At 47.4% G+C, this 26,884-nt stretch overlaps 1 protein-coding gene across 3 annotated transcripts in view; it reads left to right on the top strand.

Annotated features, from left to right (window-relative positions):
• The window catches only part of CRB2 (crumbs cell polarity complex component 2), a 60,507-nt gene that overhangs the window by 19,806 nt on the left and 13,817 nt on the right, over positions 1-26,884 (top strand). For all 3 annotated transcript variants that reach the window (XM_050926225.1, XM_050926226.1, XM_050926224.1), the window contains exons 2-9: positions 471-1,172; positions 3,480-3,675; positions 4,472-4,611; positions 5,055-5,237; positions 6,239-6,352; positions 21,863-22,816; positions 23,691-24,253; positions 26,393-26,558. In XM_050926225.1, coding sequence (XP_050782182.1) covers positions 471-1,172; positions 3,480-3,675; positions 4,472-4,611; positions 5,055-5,237; positions 6,239-6,352; positions 21,863-22,816; positions 23,691-24,253; positions 26,393-26,558 — 3,018 coding nt within the window. The remainder of the gene's footprint in view (positions 1-470; positions 1,173-3,479; positions 3,676-4,471; positions 4,612-5,054; positions 5,238-6,238; positions 6,353-21,862; positions 22,817-23,690; positions 24,254-26,392; positions 26,559-26,884) is intronic.

Here is a 26,884-nt window from a genome sequence, read left to right as displayed (position 1 = left end):
GCCAATAAAATACTAAGTGGACACTGCATCTGCACCAGCTTCATCCTGGGAATGGATTTAAATTGATCTTATTGCAATAGTCTCTAATCTCAAGGTGACGCAGGCATGGATAGCAGGAGCAAAGCCTGTGGCTGAGCAGAAAGGTTACAGCCTCCTGGCCAGGCACAGATGGGAGAAAAGCCAATTTGTTCGCTGATGTCGTATGATTGCCCCAAAACAACTGGCGATGTAACAGCGCCTCTCAGCTGTGAATGCAGATAAATGCCTTCCAAAGGGGAGTGTGTATTCTCTCCCCTGACTACAAATAATTAAACCAGTGCTCATGGGAGGAGGCTGGATATTTGTGAACAATGGCCAGTGCAGCCCTATTAATACTGAAATATCTACTGTGTACAGTGATTAAGGGAGGACCCCATTGGGTTCCTCCATGCTGCTAGCCCAGACTAACAGGAAGTCTCCTTTCTCAACAGGAACATCAGGCTCTGAAACTGCCAGCAGCTGCTCATCATTCCCTTGTGAGAACGGAGGAAGCTGTGAGGATTTGGAGGGGGGCTACAGGTGCCTCTGCCCCCAGCAACCAGTGGCATACATGGGCACAAACTGTGAATTCCTCTACTCTGTGTGTGAGGTGCACAAATGTCCCCCGAATTGGATATGCAGTGAAACTGCGAGACACCTGGATTATGAATGCATCTGTAGGCCTGGCTTCACAGGTACTGAGTGTAGTGCTAATATTAATGAGTGTGAGAGCGACCCTTGTAAAGGGCCTCATTTTGAATGTGTAGATAGTGCAAATGGATACATCTGCCAATGCCAAATGGGACCAAATGGAGAAGGCTGCCGCACTGAAATATCTGTGTGCTCTAGCCACCCCTGCCAAAATAATGGGACCTGCATCGAGGGTGCCGGGATATATACCTGCAGCTGCCAACCTGGTCTCAGCGGGGCCCACTGCGAAGATAACATCGACGAGTGTGCCTCCAGCCCATGTCAGAATGGAGCCATCTGCCTAGACAGGGTGAATGAGTATAACTGTTTCTGTGTGCCTGGGTTCCAAGGAAACCGCTGTGAAATAGACATCAACGAGTGTGCATCCCGGCCCTGTAAAAACAATGGCACCTGCCTGAATGAGATGGATCACTATTTGTGCAAGTGTGTCCCCGGCTATACAGGTACCTTTCATGCTCATGTATTAGTCTTTCAGTAGGGTTATTTATTGCTGTTTGTACAGCTCCATCAGTGCAACTGCTTGTGGCAAAACCAGCAAAAGACACAGTCCCTGCCCCCAAAAGCTTCTCATCTCTGCCTTTTTGTTACAGCTGTGAGGCTGAGCCTCTGTCTGATGTCCTGAGCTTCTGGTGTGTTTGGGAGCACGTGTGTACTAGCTTAGACCTGGCTGTCCTGAAAGAGAGGGCTTGAGTTCCTGGGGGGATGGTCGAGGCTTGGATTCACAGGGATGATGTGGATGTTGAATGGTTTGGATTCCGGGGTTATGGAATGGGGATGGGGTTGAGACTTGGATTCCCAGCAGTGATTTTGATGTGATTGGGTTTAGAGAAGGCATGGTTAAGGGGAAGCTCAGAGAGAGAGAGTCGTATTTGTCTTTAGGAAGAATAAACTTATTGGAGTTCAGGGATATAACTAGTCTCTATCAGACTGGCCCAGGACATTTTGTCCTGTTTTTCAGGCATTTTCCAGGGCAGGAGGCTCTGGGGTGGAGTAGCTATTAGTTGTGGATTTGTTTTTCCAGCTCTGTTAAACCCTGGGAGTATTTTTCATAAGACTCTGAGTATTTCTGAGGTTCAACTGTGCTGGTGATGACTCACTGTGTAATCTGCACCTGTGAGTTATCTGCAGAGGCAGTGGCACAGGGGTCTCCTCTCCCCCAGCCCAGCTATCAGAATGGAATGCAGTCTATGCTGCAACCACCTCCCCCTGGTACCAGCCGGCACATGACCTTTCCCAGCCTTACCCATTGTCACAGGCTACAGGCGTTTCAGGAGTTATGTTGCTGTAAAGGAATGTGGGGTCACTGGGCTACAGATTACAAATGGAGTGGGGAGTTGTTGCCTATCTAGCATCCAGTCACTAACTGAGTCACACTCTGGTGAAAGGCAGAGCTGGGGAAAAATACTCTGGAGCAGGCGCTGTTTAGGGCTTAAAATGACCCTTAGATTTAGAGTGTAAAACACAACTCAGTGTTTGCCCATCAGTTTCCCTTTGTCTTTCCTGCCAAGTCCCTAGTTCAGGACTGTGAGTTCCCGCAGAAGGAGCTGGTGTCAGTAAGGGGTAAAACAGCCTAGGGTGTTGCAGCAGCATGTGCTGTTCCAGGTGACTTTGAAGCTGGACATGAGGATTTGCATCACAGCCTCTTGGCCCTGGTCTTGCAGCCTCCTAGGGCCACTGGTCCTCACAGGCTGAGCATTTCCTGGCACTTGCCGCTGGAATCTGGGTGAGGGAAGTTTTGATGTGAGGATTGACAGGTTTTGATCTGGCAGATTATGGGGCCCACATTCTTTTAGGATTACGGTGGCCACGTCTGTGGCATAGTGAGCCTCTGTCAGAAAGGAGGATTAGATGGATTGGCAGGTGCCATTTTAGGGGCTTACTTTGAGGGGTGATGTCAGGCCACGGGCAGTTCATTGAGGTGGGAAAGTGGCAGGATGGTTGCTATGGGATCTCTCACAGATTTCCTTTGATGAAATGACATTAGACAAAGATAATGGATACGTTTCTACTGTGATTAGTGCTATTAATACTTAATGAATAAGACCATTATTATTGCTAGTACCACTATAACTAATACTTTGTACTTCTCCAGCACTTCCCTTCTGAGGACCTCAAAGCAAGTTACAAAGCTTATAATACTTTTGGGAGGAGGTTAAAGGATATACAGTGATCACTTCACCAACCACTGAAATGCAACCGCCTCTGTGGTAGAACACAGCAGCTATGCAGAAATGAAGAATATCACATGTAACCCAAACCAAGGGGAACACTGTGCTGCAGAATGTAAATATCAACGGTTGATCTTGGCCACAACACTGCAATTCACACCCTACCACTTCCCTCACCCCAAAATAAAGCAGTATGGGATTTTTGTAATGAATGTAAGGGAGCAGGACCTTGGTTTTATGTTTAATCCGCGAAGTGTAATTCATTTGCTAAATGCTGATGGAATTAACTAATTCAATGAAATCAAATACAAGTTTATGCTAGAGATTCACAACTGTTGCAAACTATTCTCAATTTTGTTGATTTAAAAGCAAAACCCATAAGTCTTTCCAAGATAGACTTGGCTGCAAATACTAATAAACTAAGCATTTCTTAGTATTTGCATGCTTGTCTGCTGTCCAGGAACTTATAAATTGTCATGTCTGTGTTCCAGCAGAGTGGGTTTGATATCATTGCTTTTGTGATCCCAGCTCAGAACTCCAGCCAAGTCCATAACATAGATGTTTCTCTCTTTTGTAACAAAGGTGTAAACTGTGATGCTGAAATAGATGAATGTGACTCAGGCCCTTGCCAGAATGGGGGCAAGTGCACTGACCACATTGGGTTCTACACCTGCACTTGTGCACCAGGTTATGAGGGAATCCAGTGTGAGGTGGACATCAATGAATGTGCAAGCCAACCATGTATCAACGGAGGGATATGTCATGACCTTGTTGACAGGTGAGGGATGCACGCTGCTGTGGCCATTTGCATTTCAGTGATTAGATATCGGACATGAGCCAATGAGACACCTGCCTGGTGTAAGTCCATTGACTTCAGAGCATGAAGGATGAATTGGACTCAGTGCTCTTTAAGCGTTTCCTCCCTCCTCCACTCCGCTTGCTGTTGTTCTTTTGTTAAACTGAAGTTATTCTAAGAGCCGTTCAGTGGGGGTGTTAATGCCAAAGGACTCCTTCCACTAGCAGAGTTCCCAGAGATGCTTGAAATTCCTGTTACTGTCTCTTACTGCTCCGCGATGAAAATTATTTGCAGTTTAAATGTACTATCACAAGTAGCAGAAGCAGCCACCCTCCTTGACTGACAGCATCCCTGTCTGTCTGATCCTTGCCTTTCATGTGGACTATGTAGGCTCAGAGGCTGACCTGCCTTGCCACTAATTTCTTGCAAGGATGCTCTGTTTATTGAGATGGGACTGTCTCTTCTCTCAGCCCATGGGTGAGGAATTCTGCAAGGTGGACATGAGGGCTAGCAAGTTAGCCCAGTAAGTTTGTTTGCTCTTACCTTCAGGGCTGCCCAGAGGATTCAGGGGGCCTGGGGCAAAGCAATTTCGGGGACCCCTTCCATAAAAAAAAGTTGCAATACTATAGAATACTATATTCTCGTGGGGGGCCCTGCAGGGCCTGGGGCCTATTGCCCCACTTCCTCCCCCCCCCCCCCGAGCAGCCCTGCTTACCTTGGAGGGGACCAGGCATTGGATTGAAGAGCTCTTGAGGTGTTCTGTTTTGTGTCCACCTAGCTACCAGTGTGATTGCAGTGAGACAGGCTTTGACGGGGAGCACTGCGAGTTGGATATCCTGGAGTGCGCCTCCCAGCCCTGTTTGAACAATGCTACCTGCCTGGAGGGTGTCAAGAATTACAGCTGTGTCTGCTGGCCAGGTGAGTAGGGAAACTGCTTCGTTCTCCTGCAGTCTGAGTATTCAGTGGCAGAGAGGATCTGCTAGGTTGCCCTGAGCAAAACTGACTCTATGAGTCTGGTTTTCCGTACCCCCAAGTGATGAGTCTCTCTCTGCTTCTCTCGGGAGAGTCTTCCACTGGCATGAAGGTCTCAAGCAGGGAAATGTGTTCTGCTGCATTGCCTGAAATTTCCCTTTTCCTAAGCCCAGGCCTTTTCTCTCCTGGGCGAGATGAATTGACTGGCTCTTGCCTCTGACACTGGTGCTGTATGCTAGGCCCTGCTGCTTTCTGCTAGATGAGTTGCAGTGTCTCAGGCTCACATAAACTTGCTCCCTTATTGGCAGCTGTAGTATCCTGGTGGATAGTTTTCTGTCTCCCTTCCAAGGAAGTCCTGTGTTGTGCTAGCTCTGGTGTTTGCCTGGCAGGTTACACAGGGCAGCACTGTGAGGAGGATGTGGACGAGTGTGCTATAGACCCTTGTCACAATGGAGGCGTGTGCTTTGAGCGATCCAACCAAACCTACTATGGGACAGGACACGACTTCCCCAGCGAGTTCAGCTATAGTCAAGCTGCAGGTTTTCTCTGCTGGTGCCAGCCAGGTTTTTCAGGTGAGCTACCCACTGGGCTGTGCCCTGTGCCCCCTAGTAGGAGCTGCACAGCTTGGGTCACAGGGAGTGAAGAGGAGCCATCTGTGCAGCAAGAGCCACCCACGTGGTGCAGAGCAAGATGGTTCTGGCTGCGCAGCTGCCTCGTAATGAGGAATGTGTGGCTCTCCTTTGCTGTATGTGCATATTGCAGATGGCAGTAGGAGTGTAACCAGTACCACACCCTCTACCTGGAAGGCCATATCCCTCAAGGCCCTGATTTCCTGGCTGGTGCAATAGCCCACCCCCTTCCCTAATGTTCTGTTCAGTACCCTGCAGCTGGGCAGATGGCAAAATAGCCCTGGTGGCCCCTCCCGTGGGCATAAAGCAAAATTTGTCCTTGCAATATGTTAGTGGGGCATTCCCCCTCTGGAGGAAGCTGTTAGTCCCCTGGAGTTCCAGGTAATGTTTTAAGCCTCCTCTTGTCGTGACTGCTCTTGTAGCAACCTTCCGTGTGGTTGGGATGGGCAGGCAATTCTCCCTGCGTGTGAAGGGCTCTAGGGGTGCTCAGCAGAGACTGCCTGTTGTGTTTTTAAAGAGCTTATAGGAGTGTGGGGTTGGGGGGTGTGGATGGGTTGGGGGGAAGAGGATGTGCCCTTTTGGGGGGAAAATTGGAAATACGGGAGGGAGTTTTCGCTAGTTATTAGAACAGGGATCTCAGAGTCAGGATTCCTGGGTTCTGATCTCACGTCTGCCACTGACTTTTGTGTTGTGGCCTGGGGTAAATCACTTAGCCTTTCGGCGCCTTAGTCTTCTACATTTCATAAATGGGGATTAATGATACCTACTTGCCAGGTGGGTACTGAGGGACAAGTAGCACTTTGCATCTTTGGATGAAAGCTGCTGAAGAAGAGCAAAGAATTGTGAAAGAAGGTGTTAAGATTCCTCCTGCAGGGAATGTGCGCACATCCACTGCTTGGACTTACTGAAATAATCATAACGGGATTGTGTTTTCACTTTCAAAGGGGAGAACTGTTCTGTTAACATTGATGAATGTGAGTCTCAGCCATGTCAGAACGGAGGGTGCTGCACGGATCTGGTTAACGGCTTCCTTTGCCATTGTCTACCAGGATACTCAGGTAATGTTGGTGATAGAGTGTGTGGAATCAGGTGATCCTGGTTAGTTGATACTTACTGAGTCACTGATTTGCCATATGGTTGCATAATTGAATCCTAGGACTGGCTAGAGAAGGCTGCTGAGTTGAGATGAATCTCACTCAGAAAGCTGTGGAGGCCCAAGACTGGTGTAGCTGTGGTTGTTTCCAGATCAGGACTGAAGTGCACTGGCAGACGTGTGAATGTACTGTACTCCTAGCAGTGGGGTACATTGGCAGTGCTGTGCATTGAGGATGTGAGCACATCAACGGAACTGTGTGAGGGAGTTGGGCACCAGAATCTGAGGATCCCTTAGGTGTTGGCAGAGGGATATTGTACATTGCCATAGGCACCCTCTTGACAAGTCTAGGGTGGGGCTGCTCTGTACAGGAACAGAAATAGTCTTTGGGATGAAGATGTGTGAAGCCACAGGGAGGAGGCATTTTGGGTGCTGTGGCCATAGTCTCTCAGGGAGGCTGGGGTTGGAATGGTCAACATTTCCTAAGGGCTGTAGCAGTTTGGGGCAGGGAATGAGGAGCCTGTCACCATAAAATGATGATGATATTTCTCCTTCTCCCCTCTGGATGATGAGCCAGGGATTTGGGGTTGGAGGCTATACTCTGTTATTTAGGGAGGTCAAAAGGTCTTGGTGTCATGAGCAAATGCACTGCAGCCCTTTCTGTTTGCTAGGGTGTAACGATGTGCTTGGGAGTGGTGGACTGGCTTCTGCTGGAGATGCCCTTGTTCTGAGCCTCAGTTTCCCCACCTGTGAAATAGTGAGACTAGCTTGCCAGGGGAATTGTGAGGCTAAGCACATTACTGTTTGTACCCTTTGGCTGGAGGGAGGAACAGTGGGGGTGGTGCCTCTAAACAGTGTGCAGTTTAAATGTAGCAGCATCTTTTAACATCTAAGCTTAAACACAGAGCTACATGCCATATAGCCCAGACACCACAGAAAAGGTGCAGAAAGGCTTGCTAGGCCCACATAGTCTGCTCCCAACTGACCATGAGAGCTAGTACTTTAGCCTTGTCTTCACTAGGAGAAAAGATGTCTTTTACCACATGCTTGCTAACGTAGTAAAATCATCATCTAAATGGGCCCTTTATTTTGATACAAACAGGATGGGGCAAAGGCAGGTTAGAGATGTCCTCCCTAAGTGATCAGTTTTGTGTGTCTCTTATCCAGCATGGAGTTTGTCTCCGTCCCCGCCCCCGCCACACAATCATTCTGCTATGATTGTGACAACCTTCTTTGCAGCCACAGCTGTTGGGTGGCATCCCTCTCTCTCCGTACCTTGTCGCCAATCCATCTCATCTCTAACCTCAGAGGAAAACCTCTTGTCTCCTTTCCCTATTTTCTTTAATCTCTCTGCTAACTAACAACCTGATACTGTTAAAGGGTATGGTTTATACTAAAGACATTCTCTTCTAACTGGCTTGCATTCTTCCAGCCCTCCAAGAGTAAAATGTATGCTGCCCGAAATACTGAAAGGCTGCCATCTTGTGGGAGAAAGGAAAATCTTGAAGATACAAGAGAGTTTTTAACTCTTCTCAGTAGGTGGTAGGTAGCAGTATTCCTGAGTCCGCACTGAGCCTTTTCTAGTCCCCATTATACCAGCATAGTTATACTAGTTTAGTTATATCAGTATAACCTGTGTGGACAATCTTATTCCAACATGTGTCTCTTCAGTTTAGCTTAAGCCCCTCTCAAGTGACATATGCTCCCCTACCAGAATAAGTGTGTCCACATGGGCTACACTGGTATAACTAGAGCAGTTTAAATTCGCACCTTAGGTTGTTCTGAAAGAAAAGTCCATGTAGACAAGGCTGCAGAAATAGGCTTTATTCCAATCTCTCAACTGCTGTGCAGGGCCAGTTCCTACAGTGCTGCACCTGCAGATGCAGACCTCTTCCCAATGGAATGTTGTATAGCTCACTAAATATCTGACCATTGTAAGTCATAATTCCTGTCTGCTTGGGCCTCCAGGGCCGTTTCCTTCCCTCAGTGGCCTGGCACCACTCTTGGGAGTCCAGGGAGCTCAGCATTTCACGTCACTTCCCCAAACTGTAGGTTTACCTAATCCTTCTGAGCCCCTGGGACTGCTCACGGAAAGAAAAGCTGACAGGCATAGGATGAGGAGAGACAGTGCTAGAGAGTTCATTCTGTTGCATCTGTTTGGGGTTCATTAGTACTCGAAGGAGATTAGAGGCAGGGTGCTGTGTTGTTAAATCACTATGTCTCCTTTGGGGTAGTTCCAAGACACAACAGTAAAAGGCTGGGAGCAGCAGGTGGGGAAGTCAAATTTTGCCTCTCTGTGAGCTCAGTGAGCTGAATGAGTGCATGTGGAGGAGTGAAGCTGACAGGGATATAGTAGCAATTAATCTCCCCTGCTTTGTCAATTAATCCCAGTATAGTCCTGCTGGGTAAACAGCTTATTACTTCATATTAGGATCACAGAGTAACTTCATGAAATTTCCAGTAATGTTTCTGTTCAAAACACATTTCTGTGGCATCTTAGATCTGCCATGAACTTGGGTTTAAGCTGCCTTCCATGATTAAAGTGAACGTGCTACTCTGATGTAGGCTGCTTTTTTCATTTTCTCTCCTGGAGCCCTTTCTTCAGTCTCAGGAATGTGGGGAGTGTTGTGGGATAACAGTGTGAATCAGCAGAAATCACCTTCCTACATGTGTTAACTGCCCAAGTGCTGTCTCAGGCTGGAGCACAGCACAGAGCTGGGATGGCTCTTGCCTAAAATGTAATTAGTGCCACAATAACAGACAGTAAATGGAAGCCAAGTGACCCAGTCGTGTCAGAACCACATGGCAAGACACTGAGAATAAAAGGTCTGGGAGAGTCTGTCTGTTCTATGAGCCTTAAAGAGTCCTGGGGCACTTTATAGACTAACAGACATACTGGAGCATAAGCTTTTGTGGGTGAATACCCACTTCGTCAGACTCATGCTCCAATACGTCTGTTAGCCTATAAGGTGCCACAGGACTCTTTGTTGCTTTTTACAGATCCAGATTAACACAGGTACCCCTCTGATATATGGGCCATGTGACCTCTGCAGTTTGTATGCCCTCAGGGGTAGCAGCTGTGTTTTTTCCTTTCCCATCGGATGGTGCTCAGAATTCCCTGCATGGGCTGAGGCCTTGGCTACACTGGCACTTTACAGCGCTGCAACTTTCGCGCTCAGGGGTGTGAACCCCCTCCCCCCCCCCCCCGAGCGCTGCAAGATACAGCGCTGTAAAACCTATGGGCTTGTCTACATCACAAAGTTGCAGCGCTGGTGAGGGGGTTACAGCGCTGCAACTTAGGAGGTGTACAAATCTGCAGGGCATCACCAGTGCTGCAACTCCCTGTTTGCAGCGCTGGCCGTACTCCCGTTTTGTCTCGGGTGTAGAGGATCCAGCGCTGGTGATCCAGCGCTGGTAATCAAGTGTAGACACTTACCAGCGCTTTTCTTGACCTCCGTGGAATAAGCAGGTATCCCAGCATACCTGAGGAAGCCTCTCCTTCAAGCAGGTCTCTTTGCCTGCGGTTTGCAGGGGGGTCCAGGGAACGCGAGAGCAAACCGCGGGGAAGCTGGTCTCCTTCCCCGGTTTGCTCTCGCGTTCCCCGAACCCCTGTGCAAGCAGGTCTCCTTCCCTGCGGTTTGCAGGGGGGTTCGGGGAACGCGTGAGCAAACCGCGGCGAAGCTGGTCTCCTTCCCGGTTTGCTCTCGCGTTCCCCGAACCCCCCTTGAAGCCGCCCAACAGCGCTGCAGTGTGGCCACATCTAACACCACTTGCAGCGCTGGTTGCTGTAAGTGTGGCCACTCTGCAGCGCTGGCCCTATACAGCTGTACTAATACAGCTGTAACAACCAGCGCTGCAAAATTGTAGATGTAGACATACCCTGAGTGTAATCAGTAGAGGATGTGGTTTACGTGCAGCGCTAGGAGAGCTCTCTCCCAGCGCTGGCACTCTGACCACACTCGCACTTCAAAGCGCTGCCGCTGCAGCGCTTCGAAATTTCAAGTGTAGCCATACCCTTAGTCAGAGGGATGTGCAGGAGCAAAATTAAACAAAGAAGGGGGTGGATGAGTCTTTGTTGGTCCCAGAAAAGATGGCAACTGTGATAAAAACTAAAGTCATGTTCTCACCAGAGGTACAGCCAGGCTCTGAGAGATGGCTGAACAGGAGCTGGATTCAGATGATTACTGTGTTCTCTGATGAGAACAAACCGAATTATCTATTAATCTGAATTGTCTTTTGGGTGAAATGTGGCGTGTGTTTAACTGGACAACAGTTTAGGACAGGAAGTGAGGAAGAATAGTGTATTCAGTTGAAATGGTAACTGGCATTTAGGTTGGCAGAATGTAATTGGTGAATTAGAATTTGGTCAGTTAACCCTGGAAAAAAATTATAGGAGCTATTTTAATGACTACGAGTGGCCTAACATACAGTTCCCATCTCCTCCTAAGAATGCTGTCCAGCAGCAGGTTACCCCCTAGCATCATGCTCTGGCATTCAGTCAGCCTGAGGGTATGTCTACATCTACAATTTTGCAGCGCTGGTTGTTACAGCTGTATTAGTACAGCTGTATAGGGCCAGCGCTGCAGAGTGGCCACACTTACAGCAACCAGCGCTGCAAGTGGTGTTAGATGTGGCCACACTGCAGCGCTGTTGGGCGGCTTCAAGGGGGGTTCGGGGAACGCGAGAGCAAACCGGGGAAGGAGACCAGCTTCCCCGCGGTTTGCTCTCGCGTTCCCCGAACCCCCCTGCAAACCGCAGGGAAGGAGACCTGCTTGCACGGGGGTTCGGGGAACGCGAGAGCAAACCGGGGAAGGAGACCAGCTTCCCCGCGGTTTGCTCTCGCGGTCCCCGAACCCCCCTGCAAACCGCCGGGAAGGAGACCTGCTTGCACGGGGGTTCGGGGAACGTGAGAGCAAACCGGGGAAGGAGACCAGCTTCCCCGCGGTTTGCTCTCGTGTTCCCCGAACCCCCCTGCAAACCGCAGGGAAGGAGACCTGCTTGCTCGGGGGTTCGGGGAACGCGAGAGCAAACCGGGGAAGGAGACCTGCTTGATTACCAGAGAGGCTTCCTCAGGTATGCTGGGATACCTGCTTATTCCACGGAGGTCAAGAAAAGCGCTGGTAAGTGTCTACACTTGATTACCAGTGCTGGATCACCAGCGCTGGATCCTCTACACCCGAGACAAAACGGGAGTACGGCCAGCGCTGCAAACAGGGAGTTGCAGCGCTGGTGATGCCCTGCAGATGTGTACACCTCCTAAGTTGCAGCGCTGTAACCCCCTCACCAGCGCTGCAACTTTGTGATGTAGACAAGCCCTGAGTGAGAGGTCAGCTTACTCTGTTCAGCCTTAGGGCATGTCTGTGCTGCAATCAGACACCCACAGAAGGCCCATACCAGCTGACTCAGGCTCATGGGGCTCAGGCTAATGGGTTGTTTAATTGTGATATAGATGTTCGGGCTTAGGCTGGAGCCCGAGCTCTAGGACTCTGTGAGGTGAGAGGGTCCTTGAGCCGAGGCTTCAGCCTGAGCCCCAATGTCTACACCCCAATTAAACATTAAACAGCATCTTAGCCCAAGCCCTGCGAGCTTGAGGTCAGCTGGCATGGGCCAGCTGCGAGTTTTTAATTGCAATGTCCTCTTCAGCCCTCTTGGAGAAAGCAGAAAACCCTTTTCTGTTGTATTAACAACCTTTGCTTCTCCCAATAGCTCTTTGTGCAAGAATGCAACCCAAGCACAGACACACTTGCGGTTTTGTGTTACTTGGTACACACACCACCCAGTGCAGTGAATTGAGGAAACAGGATTGGTGTTTTTTCCTGACTGGACAGATTAATTTATTCGTACAGATATTTTCCAAGTGTCTGTTCTGTTCCAGAAATGTGACCTCTACTGTTGTCAGGGAAGACAGCTAAAAGGTTAAGAGACTAAAGAGATTAGAAAGCCTTTAGCCCTTGGAAAGAAGCCCTTTAAGCAAATACAGCAGACTGGAGCTAGCAGATATTTCCTGGGGCTGCCTTCATTTTACCTGGAAGGTATATTACTTCTATGCACACACCGTGGCAGCAGCAAAGAGGCTGGGTGTAAAATGTTCAAACAGATGCTTAAACTGTTTTTCAGATTCATGCAGAGGGAGTATTAGTTGGTCCTGGATAAGGCTAGAGTGAGCTTTGTACTTTCATTTCACTCTGCGTCTCCCTACTGCATTATGGCTCCGTTAGTCTGACCTTCTAAACATGCTGTCAGCTGACCAGACACTGCAGGAATTTACTCCCCGCACTAGTGCCTGTGTGAGCCTTGGTGTCCGATGTGATTTAACTGCATACAGTGCCTGTGATCAAAAGCATCCACTGAGATTCTGATGCTGCACTAGGCCTGTTTGGACGTGCTTGTTATAGCAGATTGTCTGACCGGAGGGCAGCATGAGATATGCCAGTTACTTCCGGCTCACCCTGCTTACAGGGTTTAGAGGATTAGTAAAGGTGCAGCAACTGTGATGAATTAAATGAGGCTTCCCTGTTAATGAAAATGGGTGAAGCTTGGCTTAATGTCGCATCCAGAATAAGGCCAGGCAAAGAAGTAAGCAGAACAATTCAAAGGGACAGAAGAGGTCTGTGCACAGAAACTGCAAAGCTCCAACTGTTGCAGAGAGCTGTTGGCCCAGCTCTTGTTAGCCTCCAACAATATTTTACAAGGATAGGCTGCTGTCGGAGGACAGACTTCAGAATTCCTATGCAGAAGGCATGTTCTGTTACGTTCATCATCTTCATACGTAATCACAGTTTTGCTTGCCGGTTAACAGTGTAACCTGCCTGCATACTGCAAATGCAACAGAGCTCCTTCCTTCCCTGTGAGGAGTCTCTTGTAACAAGATTTATTCCAGAGACAAAGGTAGCGGGATTGCTGTCTGAGAGGTTTCTTCCCATCACCAGCGCTCTCAGGAAATGTCTCACTCATTCAGAGCCTTGATGGTAATTTCAGGGATTAATTCACAAACATGTCAAAGAAGTCACTAACTTCCATTCAAGAAGCAACATGTGGAATTTGGGCTGGTCCTCTTCCCAAAGCAAATACCAGTCTGTCGCACTAATCTGTAGCATGCTATTACATTAATCCTAGGAACTGAAGCAGTTACTGTTACTATTTAACAGTATTCCATGTAATGCATTTGGAGAGATGCAATGATAAATAGTGAGCCAACAGCTGAGCTGAGATGTTTGCTGCAGTCCCCCGAGGTCAAGACTTTGGTCCAGAACCTTTTTAGGTCTCTGATCCTGCAGTTCCTTGGAGCAAGACAGACCTCTATGCCTGTTTGCTGGTGTAAAAGTCTAACTGAAAGTTTCAAAGAAACTCCAGTTTTCACAGATACCCCCATTTAGTTGTATTGCAGAGGGGCATGGATCAGCGTTCAGTGGCCAAAATTTGGTGATAAATCCTGATCAGGTGCTACTGGAGGCATGTTGTGCATGCGCTCAGAAGAAGAGCGAGTGGAATGTTGCTTGCAGCCATTGCAAAAGTGACTCTGATTCTTGTCATCCACAACACACAATTAAAGTAGTAAAAACTCTTATTTTTGACATCATGTGAACAGTTGATATAAAGAGCTGTTCAATGCTATTTGCAGTACACAACAGCAAACTTCAATGATCCTGCAGAACCCGCAAACAATGCTACATATTCTTGTGTGCCATCCACTTGCATCTTTTCACTTAACTATTCACATATATACAGATATAGCACCCTCTGGTAACAACTACAGGATCAGGGCTTAATTTTGCTAGTTAACCATTCAAAATCTGTGCTTTTTAGGGGGGCTTGACATGCAAGCAACCCAGATACCTCCTGAGAATTTAAATTCATGCACGTATCTAATCCAAATGACTACTCCTCGCATGTCTCCCACATCCGATCAGTGTGAAACTGACTAGTCTGTTTGGATTGATTAGGTTGGGCAAAGTGCAGAAAATAAACCAGCAGTGTGCATGACTTGTTGGAATTCTGTTCTAATGTCTGAAGGTGGCATTGGTAACCGCAGGACGTAAGGGGAAGATTCAGATACTTCGGGAAAAGCTCCCCAGTTCTAAATAATCTTTCTCCGCAGAAATAAGAACTCTCCCTGCTGTAAAGCAGAAAGAAATAACTGCCATGGCCAAAACTTTTGGACCCTGCCAGATCCTGAGATAATGAGGAGATTCTGGCAGCTCAGTCTCTGCAGCTGTTTATGGGGAAAGACGGATGCTTGGCCCCCTGATCCCAATGCCTAAAGTCAGTATGGTCATTAGACTGCAGGACATGGCCTCCTCTGTGTCACTGGTGATCAGGAACATTTGTTGAGCGGGTTGGCTGGTAAGGAGATATTGGCGCAGAGGCATTGGTTGGGATGAGGACACTTGAAGTAAGTTGCGTGGTCAGGAGAGGTTGTGAGCGGTTGTTCCTTGGCATTCAGAAACTTCAGCATCTTCCTTCAGTTTTATCCACTTAATCAGTTTTATTCTATTGCTCTTTCTTGTCATTCTTTTTCCTTTCTCCCTCATTGGCTTCAATGAAATCACTCATGAGACTAAGGGCTGCAGTAGCTTTTGTTTGCAAATATTGCAGAATGAACACACGCAATGAGATAACAGGGTAAGTGGAGGAATGAAACTCTCTGGATGAAATCGTGGGCCCAGTGAAGTCAGTGGGAGTTTTGCAAAACTATCATTGATTTCAGTGTGGCCAGGATTTCACCCTCTGTGTCTGGGAAGTGCTCCATTTGTTGTTACCTGCAGTGGCTATTAGTCAGTGGTAGTTACACAGCTTTTCTTCGTAATCCAGAAATGGAAAAAATATTATTTGGGCCCTAATTGTGCCATCCCTGTGCAGGGAAATCAGTGGGACAGCACGGGGTGTGAGCGAGGGCAGGGGCTTGTCCCAGTCCTCCCACTGTCGGAGCTAATGCTGTGGATCCTGCGGGCATTACTGTAACGCACTGAGTAAGAATACACTGTAGACACATTCTTCTTGTCAGCACTGACAGAAGCCAGCTGGGGAGGTTTAGAGCAGGGCTGGATTAGATCTCACCACAGCGCAGGTCTCTTTATATTGGCTGGTTTAATTTCCAATCCCCTTTTGCCTGACCAGCTCTGGGAGAGAGCTCACACATACTGTGTCCTTCCAGTCCAGACTTTCATTCTCCCCTCCTCATCCCAGCTCTACCTTTCTTCCATCACTGTCACAAATGTCTGCAAGGAATCTGCCATGAAACCTGTGGTGGTTGGTGTGATCGTGGGTGGAATTTATCTTCTAGCAGGTAATGACAGATACTGCAGTCAGTGCAACTTGGGGTGGGTGGGTGAGTGTGTAAGGGGTTACAGCTCAGGTTGTGTCGTGATAGCTGGAGACTTGGGGCAAGAATTAACCAAAGAGGGAAAATCCTGTGTAAACAGGCACCTGATTTTATTTTGTAAGGACCCAAAATTTTGTTTAGGAAGCTTTATGGCCCAAGAGTTGTCGTGATGTTGGCAGCGACTGTGCTGAGCAATATGCTGGGAGCCCCATGCGTGTCTTTGCTGTAACCCTGATTCCTCCTCTTTACTGGGAGTGACTGAATTTGGGATGTTGTTGCAGAGTGTCAGCTCTCTCTTCACGCTTAGGTGCACTTTAGAATCACATGACGTCTTTCACACTTACTCTGTGAAATCTCTGCCTCTCTTCAACTGAATTTTTTAAGGTATTAAAATTTCTTTTACTGAAAACAGTGGGACTTTTCAAAATAAAAACGCTGAGCACTTCACTGCCCCCTGCACTATCCCCCATGCCCAGTCTCTCTATCTAGAAGTGCTGGGTGAGAGAGAGGTCCAAACAGTTTGTTGCTATGGAAATGGCAGTAATGATGCAAACATAATTGTCATTGCAGGGCCTGGCTGTTGCAGCTAAGTCTCTGTTTTTTGTTTGTTGGAATAATAGGAGCTTTAATTAGGATGCACTGGGGAATGGCTGCTAGGAATGCATCTGCCTGCTGGGGAGAGGGCAAGGCAGTGCTGGCTAGTAAAGATCACTGCACGGTACATGGTGCTTCCAGAATGGCTGGCAATACTCATATCCTTCATTAATAGAAAGGGCCAGTTAATTAGACCTCAGACTTCAGATATCTAGACATGTGATTTGCTAAATTTGAATCTCCTAGTGTGTGTGTGTGTCCATCTGTTTGTCTTGCATACATATGTATGACAGGTTTGATGTATGCAGTGTAGTTGTAGCCATGTCAGTCCCAGGATATTAGAGAAACAAGGTGGGCCAGTTTCTGTTGTGAGAGGGAGAAGATGATATTTCACCCACTTGCCTCTCTCTAGGTATGAGATGACATTTAACATGTATAATGCATTTTCAAAGCCATATTTAGAAATAGCTCTCTGTGAGTCAGTAGCTCTGTTCAGCTGTCCTGGTGGGCACTGCTGATTTAGTAACCCTGGCACCTGTCAGATAAAACCATTGATCAGATACCATGACAATGGTGCTAGAAATACCTAGGTGGCTCATGCATGGTAGGGCTTGAAAGACTCAGCTTTGCCATTTGAAAGCATTGGAAATTGGAGACTTTCAAAGTTGTAATAAGAGTATGCATGTGTGTTTTGTTTACAGTTTCTGGTTAATGTAGTCATTACCTTGAACACTCTTGAATTAACCAAAATATTTTAAAATAGTGGTCATTGTCCTGACAACAACTTTGAAAGTCTCTGATTTCTAAATGGCTGCTTCCTCTTATATTTGTTAGTTGGTCCTTAGTGATTTTCTTATCCAATTAAAGAGAGTTGCAAGATCAGAGTAGATTTTATAATATGCTGTCTTTTCCTTTATTATTTATGGATATTTCTGTGGGCCCTAGCATCAGGTGCTCAGAGGGAACACAGCAAAACCTGCAAGTGTAAAAAGTACCTCTTTTTGCAACAGAAGTGTCACATGGAATTAATTCTGTTCTCTGAACACCTGAAATGGAACATTTGTGCTCACAGGTTACTCTGTGCTCCTCCTTTAAGAATACAACTGAAAGTTTAAAACAGAATTTTAAAAAAGTCCTTTCCAGTATGATTGCAAAGACACACAACCATCCCCTCTGGAGAAATCTGGGATACCAGGTACAGTCCAGGAAATGGTCTGCATCTTTCTCTCTGCTGTAATGGCCCAAAGCAAAAATCTTGTTATTTCCGGAGTGGGGTGATTTCCTTCTGTTTGCTGTTTGCGTTCCTGGCTGCATTAACACTGAATCATGCACAGCCAAAACACAAAACTCAAACCCCTCCGGTGAGCTGCAGTTAGCATCTAGGAAGAAGACAGCAAGGGAATTCTTTCCCCTGCAGCTGACTTTGTTTTTTAAATCTAGGATCACCAGAGTCTGATAATCTGGAGGATGTTCAGGAAAGATGACAAATTTATCAGCAGACTAGAGAGGATGGCATAGCCAGACCCTCCTAAGTGACAATAGATGAGGAGAGGGCAGAGTAGCTATCTGTCTGAGGGTGTAAACACCAAGGAGGGAGAGGAGTTACTTAGAGTGTATGTGGAGGTACAGTAGGTGCAATGGGATGAACTGGTAAGTGAGGGGGTACATTGGTTTCCAGGAAATATTTGCTTCCATTGAGACGGAAGCTCTGGAACTGTCTCCTCTATCATATGGGATGTTTTAAAACTACACTGGCCAAAGCAGTAGCCATATGCTCCATTGGCCCCTAGGAGGAGGGGTATTATTAGACATTGTTTCATAGGCCTTTCCTCTCTCCTGCCTGTGGTTGTTTGCAAGCGGGGTGATAATGATGGTGATCTGTGTTTTGTTCCTCTGCTAAGAGCTGCCCCCTGACTCCACAGCCAGCACATCTCTCTTTGCACATATGCTGCTAGGTCTGCCAGGCACCAGCCACAGCCAGCCAAGATATATCAAAATCTGAAGTGGCAACTTCTTCTCCGTCACCCCCTCCAAACAAAACAGACCAGGAATCAAAACATGTGTCCTGGGGGAAGCGCTCAGCATTTAATTAGCCACAAACTTAGGGCTGCGCACTCACTGCGGGGATTAATTTGCCACCTGGTGTGGAAAGCGCACACCACAGGTGTCATCTAGGAGTCCAGCAAATAGCACAAACTAACTTTTCTGCTACTGTCTTAATGTGGAAGTGGTGGGGGCCTGAAGAGTCCCTTGTTCAGGGTTCCCAACTCTGAGACGAGAGAGCCAATTTGGGGGTGAGTTCTGCATGGGGAAATGGAGCTCTCTCCCACTCAAGAGAGATCCCAGCCAGCTTCTCCGCTCTCTGCTGCTCAGAGACCAGATCCCAATGTTTCTTTGTCTGCTACCTACAATGCTAGTCTCTGCTGACCACAGCCCTGGTAGCCACCATGCAGCCTCCCGCAAGCAGCCCTTGACTGGCTTGAGCACCCCTTGCACCCTGATATCCAGTCCTGGTGGGCAGCAGCCTGAACGCCGTGCTGAGCCTAATAATCATCTATGGGCCTTGATCAACACCCTCCCTCAAAGTAAGTCAAGCGGAGGAAGGGTGCTTACCTGTCTGTGTAGAAGTGTTTCTGACACCAGTGGCCATCTCAGAAGCAGTTCTGAATCTTCCCACTGAGTAAGTTTTTCTGCAGGGCAGAGGTCACTGTTAAAATGCAGTACTTGCCCACAGTTACAATGCAGAGCAGCTCCCCTATGAATTATCTCCGAGATCACTAGCTGGTAATGTGCTGGCTTGATGGTGACCACAGCACAGAACCAGTTTAGCTGAACAGAACCGAGCTTACCCAAGACTCCCATCCCTGCCATGCTACTTTCCAGTTCTGTAAGGTTTACGCCCTTGGACCTACACTGAAGTATAGTTTGGAACGACATGGGTGATGTTAAATCTGAAGTGTGACTGATAGATTGGCATCTCTTCAGCAACAGCTGAATGCTTGGTCTGAAGGGCCACAGGAGACCTATCCAGGGAGGGCCTGAAGGGAGTAAACTAACTTAGCTAGTTTGGGGGACACTAAATGTTTTGAGGTTTACTGCAAGACATTGCTGGGAACTATGTCACTGAATTGGCACAGGGATTCAAGAAACACCATTTCTTTGCTGAGATTTATATTACAGGTCATCAGCTCCTAATGCAGCACCTCCATCTCCCCTCAGCTCTCCCCTCAGGCTACTATTTACATCTCTTCATCATGTTCACCCTAGTGCTTTAATGGCTTTTCTTTTTAAATGTCATTTGTTTTCATTCATTTCCTTTGTGCTTGGATTCCTTCTTTTCTTTGTTCCCATCCTTGCTAGCTGGACTCTGTGTAATGCATTTAGATCTGGGTAATCCATACTGGGTTTATCCATGTGGCTGTCTCTGAAGATTAGTGGAAACGGATGTTATGGGCTCGATGAACGGTGGACTGACATCTAATCAGAGCGTGTTTTTTCTTCATCAGTCTGAAGCCACTTGCTGGCAGATCTGGTTGTAATATCTCCTAACCTTCCCACGTTCTACTGGTCTGTGGTTAGTGTCTGTAGGATAAAGTGCAATGGCTTTTTACCCTACTGACTTCAGTGAGACTGCACAATGTTGAATTTGGCCCCTATGTGTGCCTTTGGGGCATATATTTATTTTGCTTTGGTGGTGAATTGAATTTCATTAACGTTTATGACCATGGCTGCCAAGCATTGTTTTAGGAATTATTGGATTAACTCTTCCATTTTGTTTCCATTTACTTGCCTGAATAGTTGTGTATTGTGGTGCTCTGTGCACTAAGTGCGCCCCTCAGCAGTCTGGTTTAAATGCACTGAATTCTTGTTGTGATTAATCTTTTTATTAATTTTCATAAAGAGACAATGAAAAGTACAAAAAGGTAAATGACTTACAGCTTGTGTATGTGCCAAATACTGCATGTTTCATGGGGTCTCCAATAGAAAATTGCAGTTGTGCAATTTTACATCCCATCAAAGCTGAAAGACCAGACAGTATTTACATAGATATCACATGGGGTGAGGGTTACAGCAATAAAATAGCAGACGTGCATGAAGAGGGAGGGGTGGAAGGAGGGTCTAGGAGGAGGGATTAAGTGGAATAGAAATCTGGCAGTCATTGAGCAGTCTCTGTGGTTTTTATTCAAAATTTATTTAGAAATGGGATCCAAATACACCTCTACCTTGATATAACGCTGTCCTTGGGAGCCAAAAAATCTTACCGTGTTATAGGTGAAACCATGTTATACTGAACTTACTTTGATCCACCGGAGTGTGCAGCCTCGCCCCCCGGAGCACTGCTTCACTGCATTATATCCAAATTCGTGTTATATTGGGTGGCGTTTTATCGAGATAGCGGTGTACTTTGATTTCATTAACTGATCTCTATGGCAATAGGTTAGTCCAGTGGTCCCCAACCTTTTCGTCTGGCGGGTGCCAGACGAAGGACCGTGGTGGCGGTGAAGCATCCGCCGAAATGCTGCCAAATTTCTGTGGCGTTTCGGCGGCGATGCCTCTCAGTGACGTTGCTTGTCGGTGGCAAGTGGCGTCATCGAGAGGCCAAATTTCTGCAGCGTTTCAGCGGCGACGCCTCTCGATGACGCCACTTGCCGCCAACAAGTGACATCATCGAGAGGCGTTGCTGTCGAAACGCCGCTGAAAAATTTTGGCGGCTGCTCCACTGCCGGCCAGGACGCGGGCACATTTAGGTGCCATGGCGCCTGCGGGCACCGCGTTGGGGACCCCTGGGTTAGTCTATCTTTGGTTGCTAATTCAGATGGGTCCATATATCGCTGTCCTATTCTGTGCATAAACCTACTCTTCTATTTGTGAAAAATCTCCTACTTGGTGATCACCGTAATCCCAAAATCCAGCTGCTCCTTGGAGGCCTGAGAGTGGTTTCACTGTAGGGCAGTGAGCCAAGGTGCTGACTTCAGTGTGACCAATTTGCTGCTTTGGGAGAGGGAGCCCCAATCATATAAGAATGGCCATACTGGGTCAGACCAAAGGTCCATCTGTCTTCTGACAGTGGCCAGTACCAGGTGCTTCACAGGGAATTAACAGGTAATTGTCAAGTGATCCATCCCCTGTCACCCATTCCCAGCCTCTGGCAAACAGAGGCTAGGGACACCATCCCTGCCCATCCTGGCTAATAGCCATTGATGGACCTATCCTCCATGAACTTCTCTAGTTCTTTTTTCAGCCCTGTTATAGTTTTGGCCTTCACAACATCCTCTGGCAAAGAGTTCCACAGGTTGACTGTGCATTGTGTGAAGAAATATTTCTTTTTGTTTGTTCTAAACGTGCTGCCTGTTAATTTCATTTGGTGACCCCTAGTTCCTGTGTTAGGAGGACTAAATAACATTTCCTTATTTATTTTCTCCACACCAGTTATGATGTTATAGACTTCTATCATGTCCCCCACACATTAGTCATTTCTTTTCCAAGATAAAAAGTCCCAGTCTTCTTAATCTTATTAATCACCTACAATAAGATCCTGTTTCTTACTCTGTTTCCCAGGTGTGGAATGTGCTGTCAACATCGACGAATGCAAGACTGACCCCTGCGAGAATGGGGCTACCTGTAAGGATGCCATTGCTGACTACTTTTGCTACTGTGCCCCTAGTCAGGATGGCATCACATGGGGAGGAAAGAACTGCTCTGTTGAGCTTATTGGGTGCCAGATGCATGCTTGCCAGAACGAGGCCTTGTGCATCCCAACATACCAAGCTGAGACCCATGGACACCTTTGCCAGTGCCAGCCTGGTTTCTACGATGCCAAATGCTCAACGTCAACAACATTTTCCTTCAGTTCCCGAGGGTATATCTTTATTGACATGCCCATGAATAATAATCGGAGCACGAGGGATATGGCAGAGGACTACCTGGCCATGGTGTCTCTCCGGTTCCGAACCACCTTGCCTGATGCCATCCTCTTCTACCGAGGCAATGAAGCAGAATACCTGTTCCTGGAGCTCTTTGATGGCATGCTGCATTTGGGGCTAAGGAGAGACGATGCTGAATCCTCTTTGCTCTTGAAGGGGCTGAGGGTTGATGATGGCCAGTGGCACAAAGCTGAGGTTCTTCTGCAGGACTCTCTACAGTTAAAGCTCTGGCATAAAGCTTGCAACACAGGAGTCTGCCTGCAGGACTTCCCTGCCAGAGACGGTGTCGCTTCTCTCTCACCTGCCTTCCTAAAAACTTACATCGGGGGAGTTGATGGAGACTTGACAGCTAACAATACATGGAGCCGGGAGAGTTTCATTGGCTGCCTGGAGGACCTGGAGATTGATTATCAGGCTATTCTTCCCTTGGATATACCCCACCGCGAATCCTCTCCAGTGGAGCTGGGCTGCAACAGGACAGAATGGTGTCACTCCCAGCCCTGTTCTCAGAGAGGCCTGTGTGTGGACCTCTGGGCAACCTTTAGGTGTGACTGCACTAGGCCTTATGAAGGCCAGACTTGTTCACATGGTAAGGGCGAAATGATGGCATCTGCCTACTCCTCTGGTGATGAGCAGTCTAGAGATCTAAAGTGACACTGGCTTTGGAAGCAACAGCATTTTCTGTGTAACCAGGGTTGGAACTGAAATTGCACCCTCTGTAAATAGATTTTCAATCAAATCCTCTTTATGTTGTGACTAAACAGAGCTGGCCCCTGCTAGAATGATTGTCAGTTACATGGTGTAAATATTGCAACCAGAGCCAGATGCCCTGACCTCCTCTTTGCACCAGATCAAGCAATTACAGAAGGGCAGTGAAGCCATTTCACTAGGAAAACCTGTTACTTGCCCATTTCAAGCTCAGGGTGAAAAGGAACATGTTGTATTTGTAGATAAAATGCTCAATGCTAAAGGTAACTGTTTTATTGGAAATCTGAGCTGAGATTATTCCTGATGCATTTTCACAGTCCTGCAGGGCTTGTATTAACACTGTTGTCAGTTTCTGGTTTCGCTCCCATTCTCTAAACATAGCAAGTACAAAAGCTCCTGTGATGTTGTGGGGGCTGGGAATTTTAAAAGCAGCTTTGTAGCTTAAAATTTCCCAAATTAATGTGCCACGTGTCAAGGGCCATGATACATGAACTCTTCCTTAGTGTGCCATGTGTGTGAGTTACTGTCCTGAAGGAAGAGAGAGGCTCACCTGCTTTCTGTGAATAGTTCACACCATTAGTTTTTGGCACTTGCCTTGCCCAGAGTCTCTAGGAGCAGGGTCCAGTCCTGTGATACACAGCGGAAAGCAAGTTTGAAAGAGGAGAAGTCATGCAAGGGTTGGAGCTCAAAACATCCCCAGGCCACCTGCATTGCCCTGCCTTACAGAACTGATGTGTCTTTCCTTTCCCTTCCAGAGTACCCAGCAGGAACATTTGGCTTGGAAGATTCCTCCAGCTTTGCTTCCTTCACAATTGCTGATAATCCTGGTTCAAACTTCAACATCTCCTTTTTTATCCGTACTCTGAAGCTAAGTGGCCTAGTGCTGCAAATCAGCAATGGGACTGACCCCTGCCTCACTGTATATCTGAAGAGTGGCCAGCTCCAGATAGCAACATCATCTGCAAATGCTGTGACTTTCTCAGAAAACCTGGCTGATGGGAGGAGATATCTGGTAACTCTCACCTTCCAAGGAGGAAGAGTTCATGCCAGCCATTCAGACCGAGATGTGGAGGTAGGGCAGCTGGCAGTGCTGCCTCTTGTAGTTGGTTTTGAGGTATATGTTGGTGGACTTCCTCACCAAGACCATGTGAGCCCATGGGGAGGATATTTTAAAGGCTGTCTTCAAGATTTCCAGCTCAACAACCACCGAATGGAGTTCTTTCCTACTCAGGCTGAGAACTACAGTCTGCCACAAAAGGTGTACATGGGACAAACCACTAACCTCGCTCCGGGCTGCATCTCCGATGACACCTGCAAGGTAGAGACTCACTGCTCTCTGCACTGTGCATGGTTGTTTATTACAAGCAAGCCTCCGTGGCTGTACAGCAGTTTGGCTGTTTCACTGGTGTGATTTCAGGAAAAATGTGAGTGTTTAACTGTTGAAGGCAGGAGCAGTGCCAGGGTTTTTGGTGCCCTAGGCGCAAGGCCAGCTTGCTGGTCCTGCGGCTCCGGTGGACCTGCCGCAGGCGTGCCTGCGGATGCTCCCACCGGAGCCGCAGGACCAGCGGACCCTCCACAGGCACGCCTGTGGGAGGTCCACCAGAGCAGTCTGCCGCCCTCCCAAATCCTAGCACCCTAGGCGATCGTCTAGGTCGCCTGAATGGAAGTGCTGACCCTGGTTGAAGGAGAAAGCTGAAAGACCCCAAACGTTCCACATCTAATCCATCTCCTTCACATACTTCTACCGACCACTCCCTCTGGAGCTGAAATCCACACCCAATGCATGCAACATTTCCAAACCACCCCCATCCTGCAAACACACTGACCAGTCCACCTCTTCTTTATCCCCATGCTCTATCTATGCACCCCAAACAACACACTTCTACGAACATACACCCTATCCTTTAACTTTCTCAACTCCCACTCTCCAAATACACTCTCATCTCCTGCCCCTAGTGCTCCATCTCTTTAACAATAATTGAGTCTATCCGTACCATCAGGGGAGTCAGGATGTGTCTGGTGGGGGACTCTCTCTCTTTCCTGCTGTATGTGAAGGGTGCTAGGCTGTGCTCCCGCTGCTGCCTCTCCCAACTCTGCCTGAATTCATTGCACCTGTTGCAGGGAGCTATTGCCACCTCTTGCTGCTCTGCTTCTGCTGGTGGGAGTGTCACCCTGGAAACCACTGCTTGTGTTGTTTTCAGGGACTTTTGCAACTTGCCTCCTATGTTTCTCACACTTCCTTCTGTGCCTCACAGTTTTGTTTTCACCTGCACCTGTGAACTCCAGCGAAGTTATTTTAGTTGGTTATAATTAGCCACTCTTCGCACAGCACTTTGGAAAGGGAATGCGCTATATAAGTGCCAAGGGTTATTATTATGATGTGCTGTGTTCAGATGCCACTGAACATCAATGCTTCAATTAAAGGAGTTTTAATGGAACCTGCAGGGATTGGCACCTTCTCTATTTGTTTTAAATGACTTAGAATTGGCCTTTAGCTCATGATGACTATTCTCAACTGCATGTAATTAATCAATTACCTAGCACCATGAGGTTTCCTGATCCACCAATAGCCAATGTTTCCTTGCAATCTTCATGCTATCAAAGGACTGGGCAGCAAAGGAGAGGCTGTGTTGGAAGGGAAGGCCCTAATTTCCTATGAGAGGTGTAGTATGGAACATGTCTTGCCTCTGTTTGTGTGTGATCCATAACTTTGCGTTCATTCAGGTCCTACTCCATGACATTTTTCTCATCTCTGCACCTTAGTGCATTTATTTCACAGGGTGACTTTTTAAAACCAAGAAGTGTGAGTTTTTGTAGGAGTTAGGCTCTGGGAAGCTATACAGCCGTTTGCTTTGATTTGAACACACAAAGACCATATACAAAAAGATGTTGATCCAAACGTGGTAGGCCCTGGTAGGTAATCAACAGCATAGCCCATAACAAAACAAGAACAGCAGCTTAGAGCTGATTCTCCCCTGCCCCCAATAACTGACATAATCTCCTTGTGTCAGATCCCACAGAGACCCAATTTCCCCCCAAAGCACAATATACTTGTACCATCTCCAAACACCTGTTCAAGTAGATGAGATTTGCAGCATCACGTGAAGGTCAGCAAATACAGATTATTGTGCATCAAGGGAGAAAGTGAACTCTAAATTAGGAGGTTCCCACAGAGGCCAGCAGCTCTCTTAAAACTGAGGAAACTCATTTTTGAGTGATCACAGATGTAGCAGGACCTGGGGAGAGAGGAAAGATCCCAACGAGGTGTTGGTTTCAGAGGATATTTCTGTTGTCTCTAGCTCATTGTTCTTATCAGCATTACTGCAATATCTCCCCTCCCCAATTCAAACACCATTCATACAAGTGTTGAATGTCACATTTCCCTCCACCAAACTCCATTTCTTTTATCCAAAGATGAACCATGCTCCTCCTAAATATAAGCTCTCCTGTTTTTCAGTCTGGGCCATGTCACAATGGTGGCACATGCGCTATCACCTGGAATGACTTCAGTTGCAGTTGTCCAGCAAATTTCACTGGGAAAACCTGTGAGGAGAGAGTCTGGTGTGCCAGTGACCCGTGTCCCAAAGCCACTTCCTGCGTGGATGTTCCAGCAGGATACGTATGTAAGTGCTGCCCTCTTGACTATGTGCAGGAAAAGGTTTCATAGCTGGCGGTCTTTAATTAGTCAATATTTCCAGTTATCACTGTTGCAATAACTGCCAGAAGCACTTGGGAAACTAAAGAAATGCAGAGGGAGGAGCTCAGCTCAGCAAACTAAGAATGCCACATGCTGTGTGCTGTCTCAGGTCTGTGCTCCAGGCGGTTTTGCCACCTAGACTGTAATAGTGAAGAGAGAGTGCTTAAGCATTTTCTTTTTGCTACTTTCACCTTCTTAGGAAAGAGACAGTTGTCCATTTCTGGCACTGATTATAATGATGCTAAGGTGCAA

Source organism: Gopherus flavomarginatus, chromosome 17, assembly GCF_025201925.1.
Source record: "Gopherus flavomarginatus isolate rGopFla2 chromosome 17, rGopFla2.mat.asm, whole genome shotgun sequence".
Classification (NCBI taxonomy): Eukaryota; Metazoa; Chordata; order Testudines; family Testudinidae; genus Gopherus; species Gopherus flavomarginatus.
This window is presented reverse-complemented; position numbering and strand designations above follow the sequence as displayed.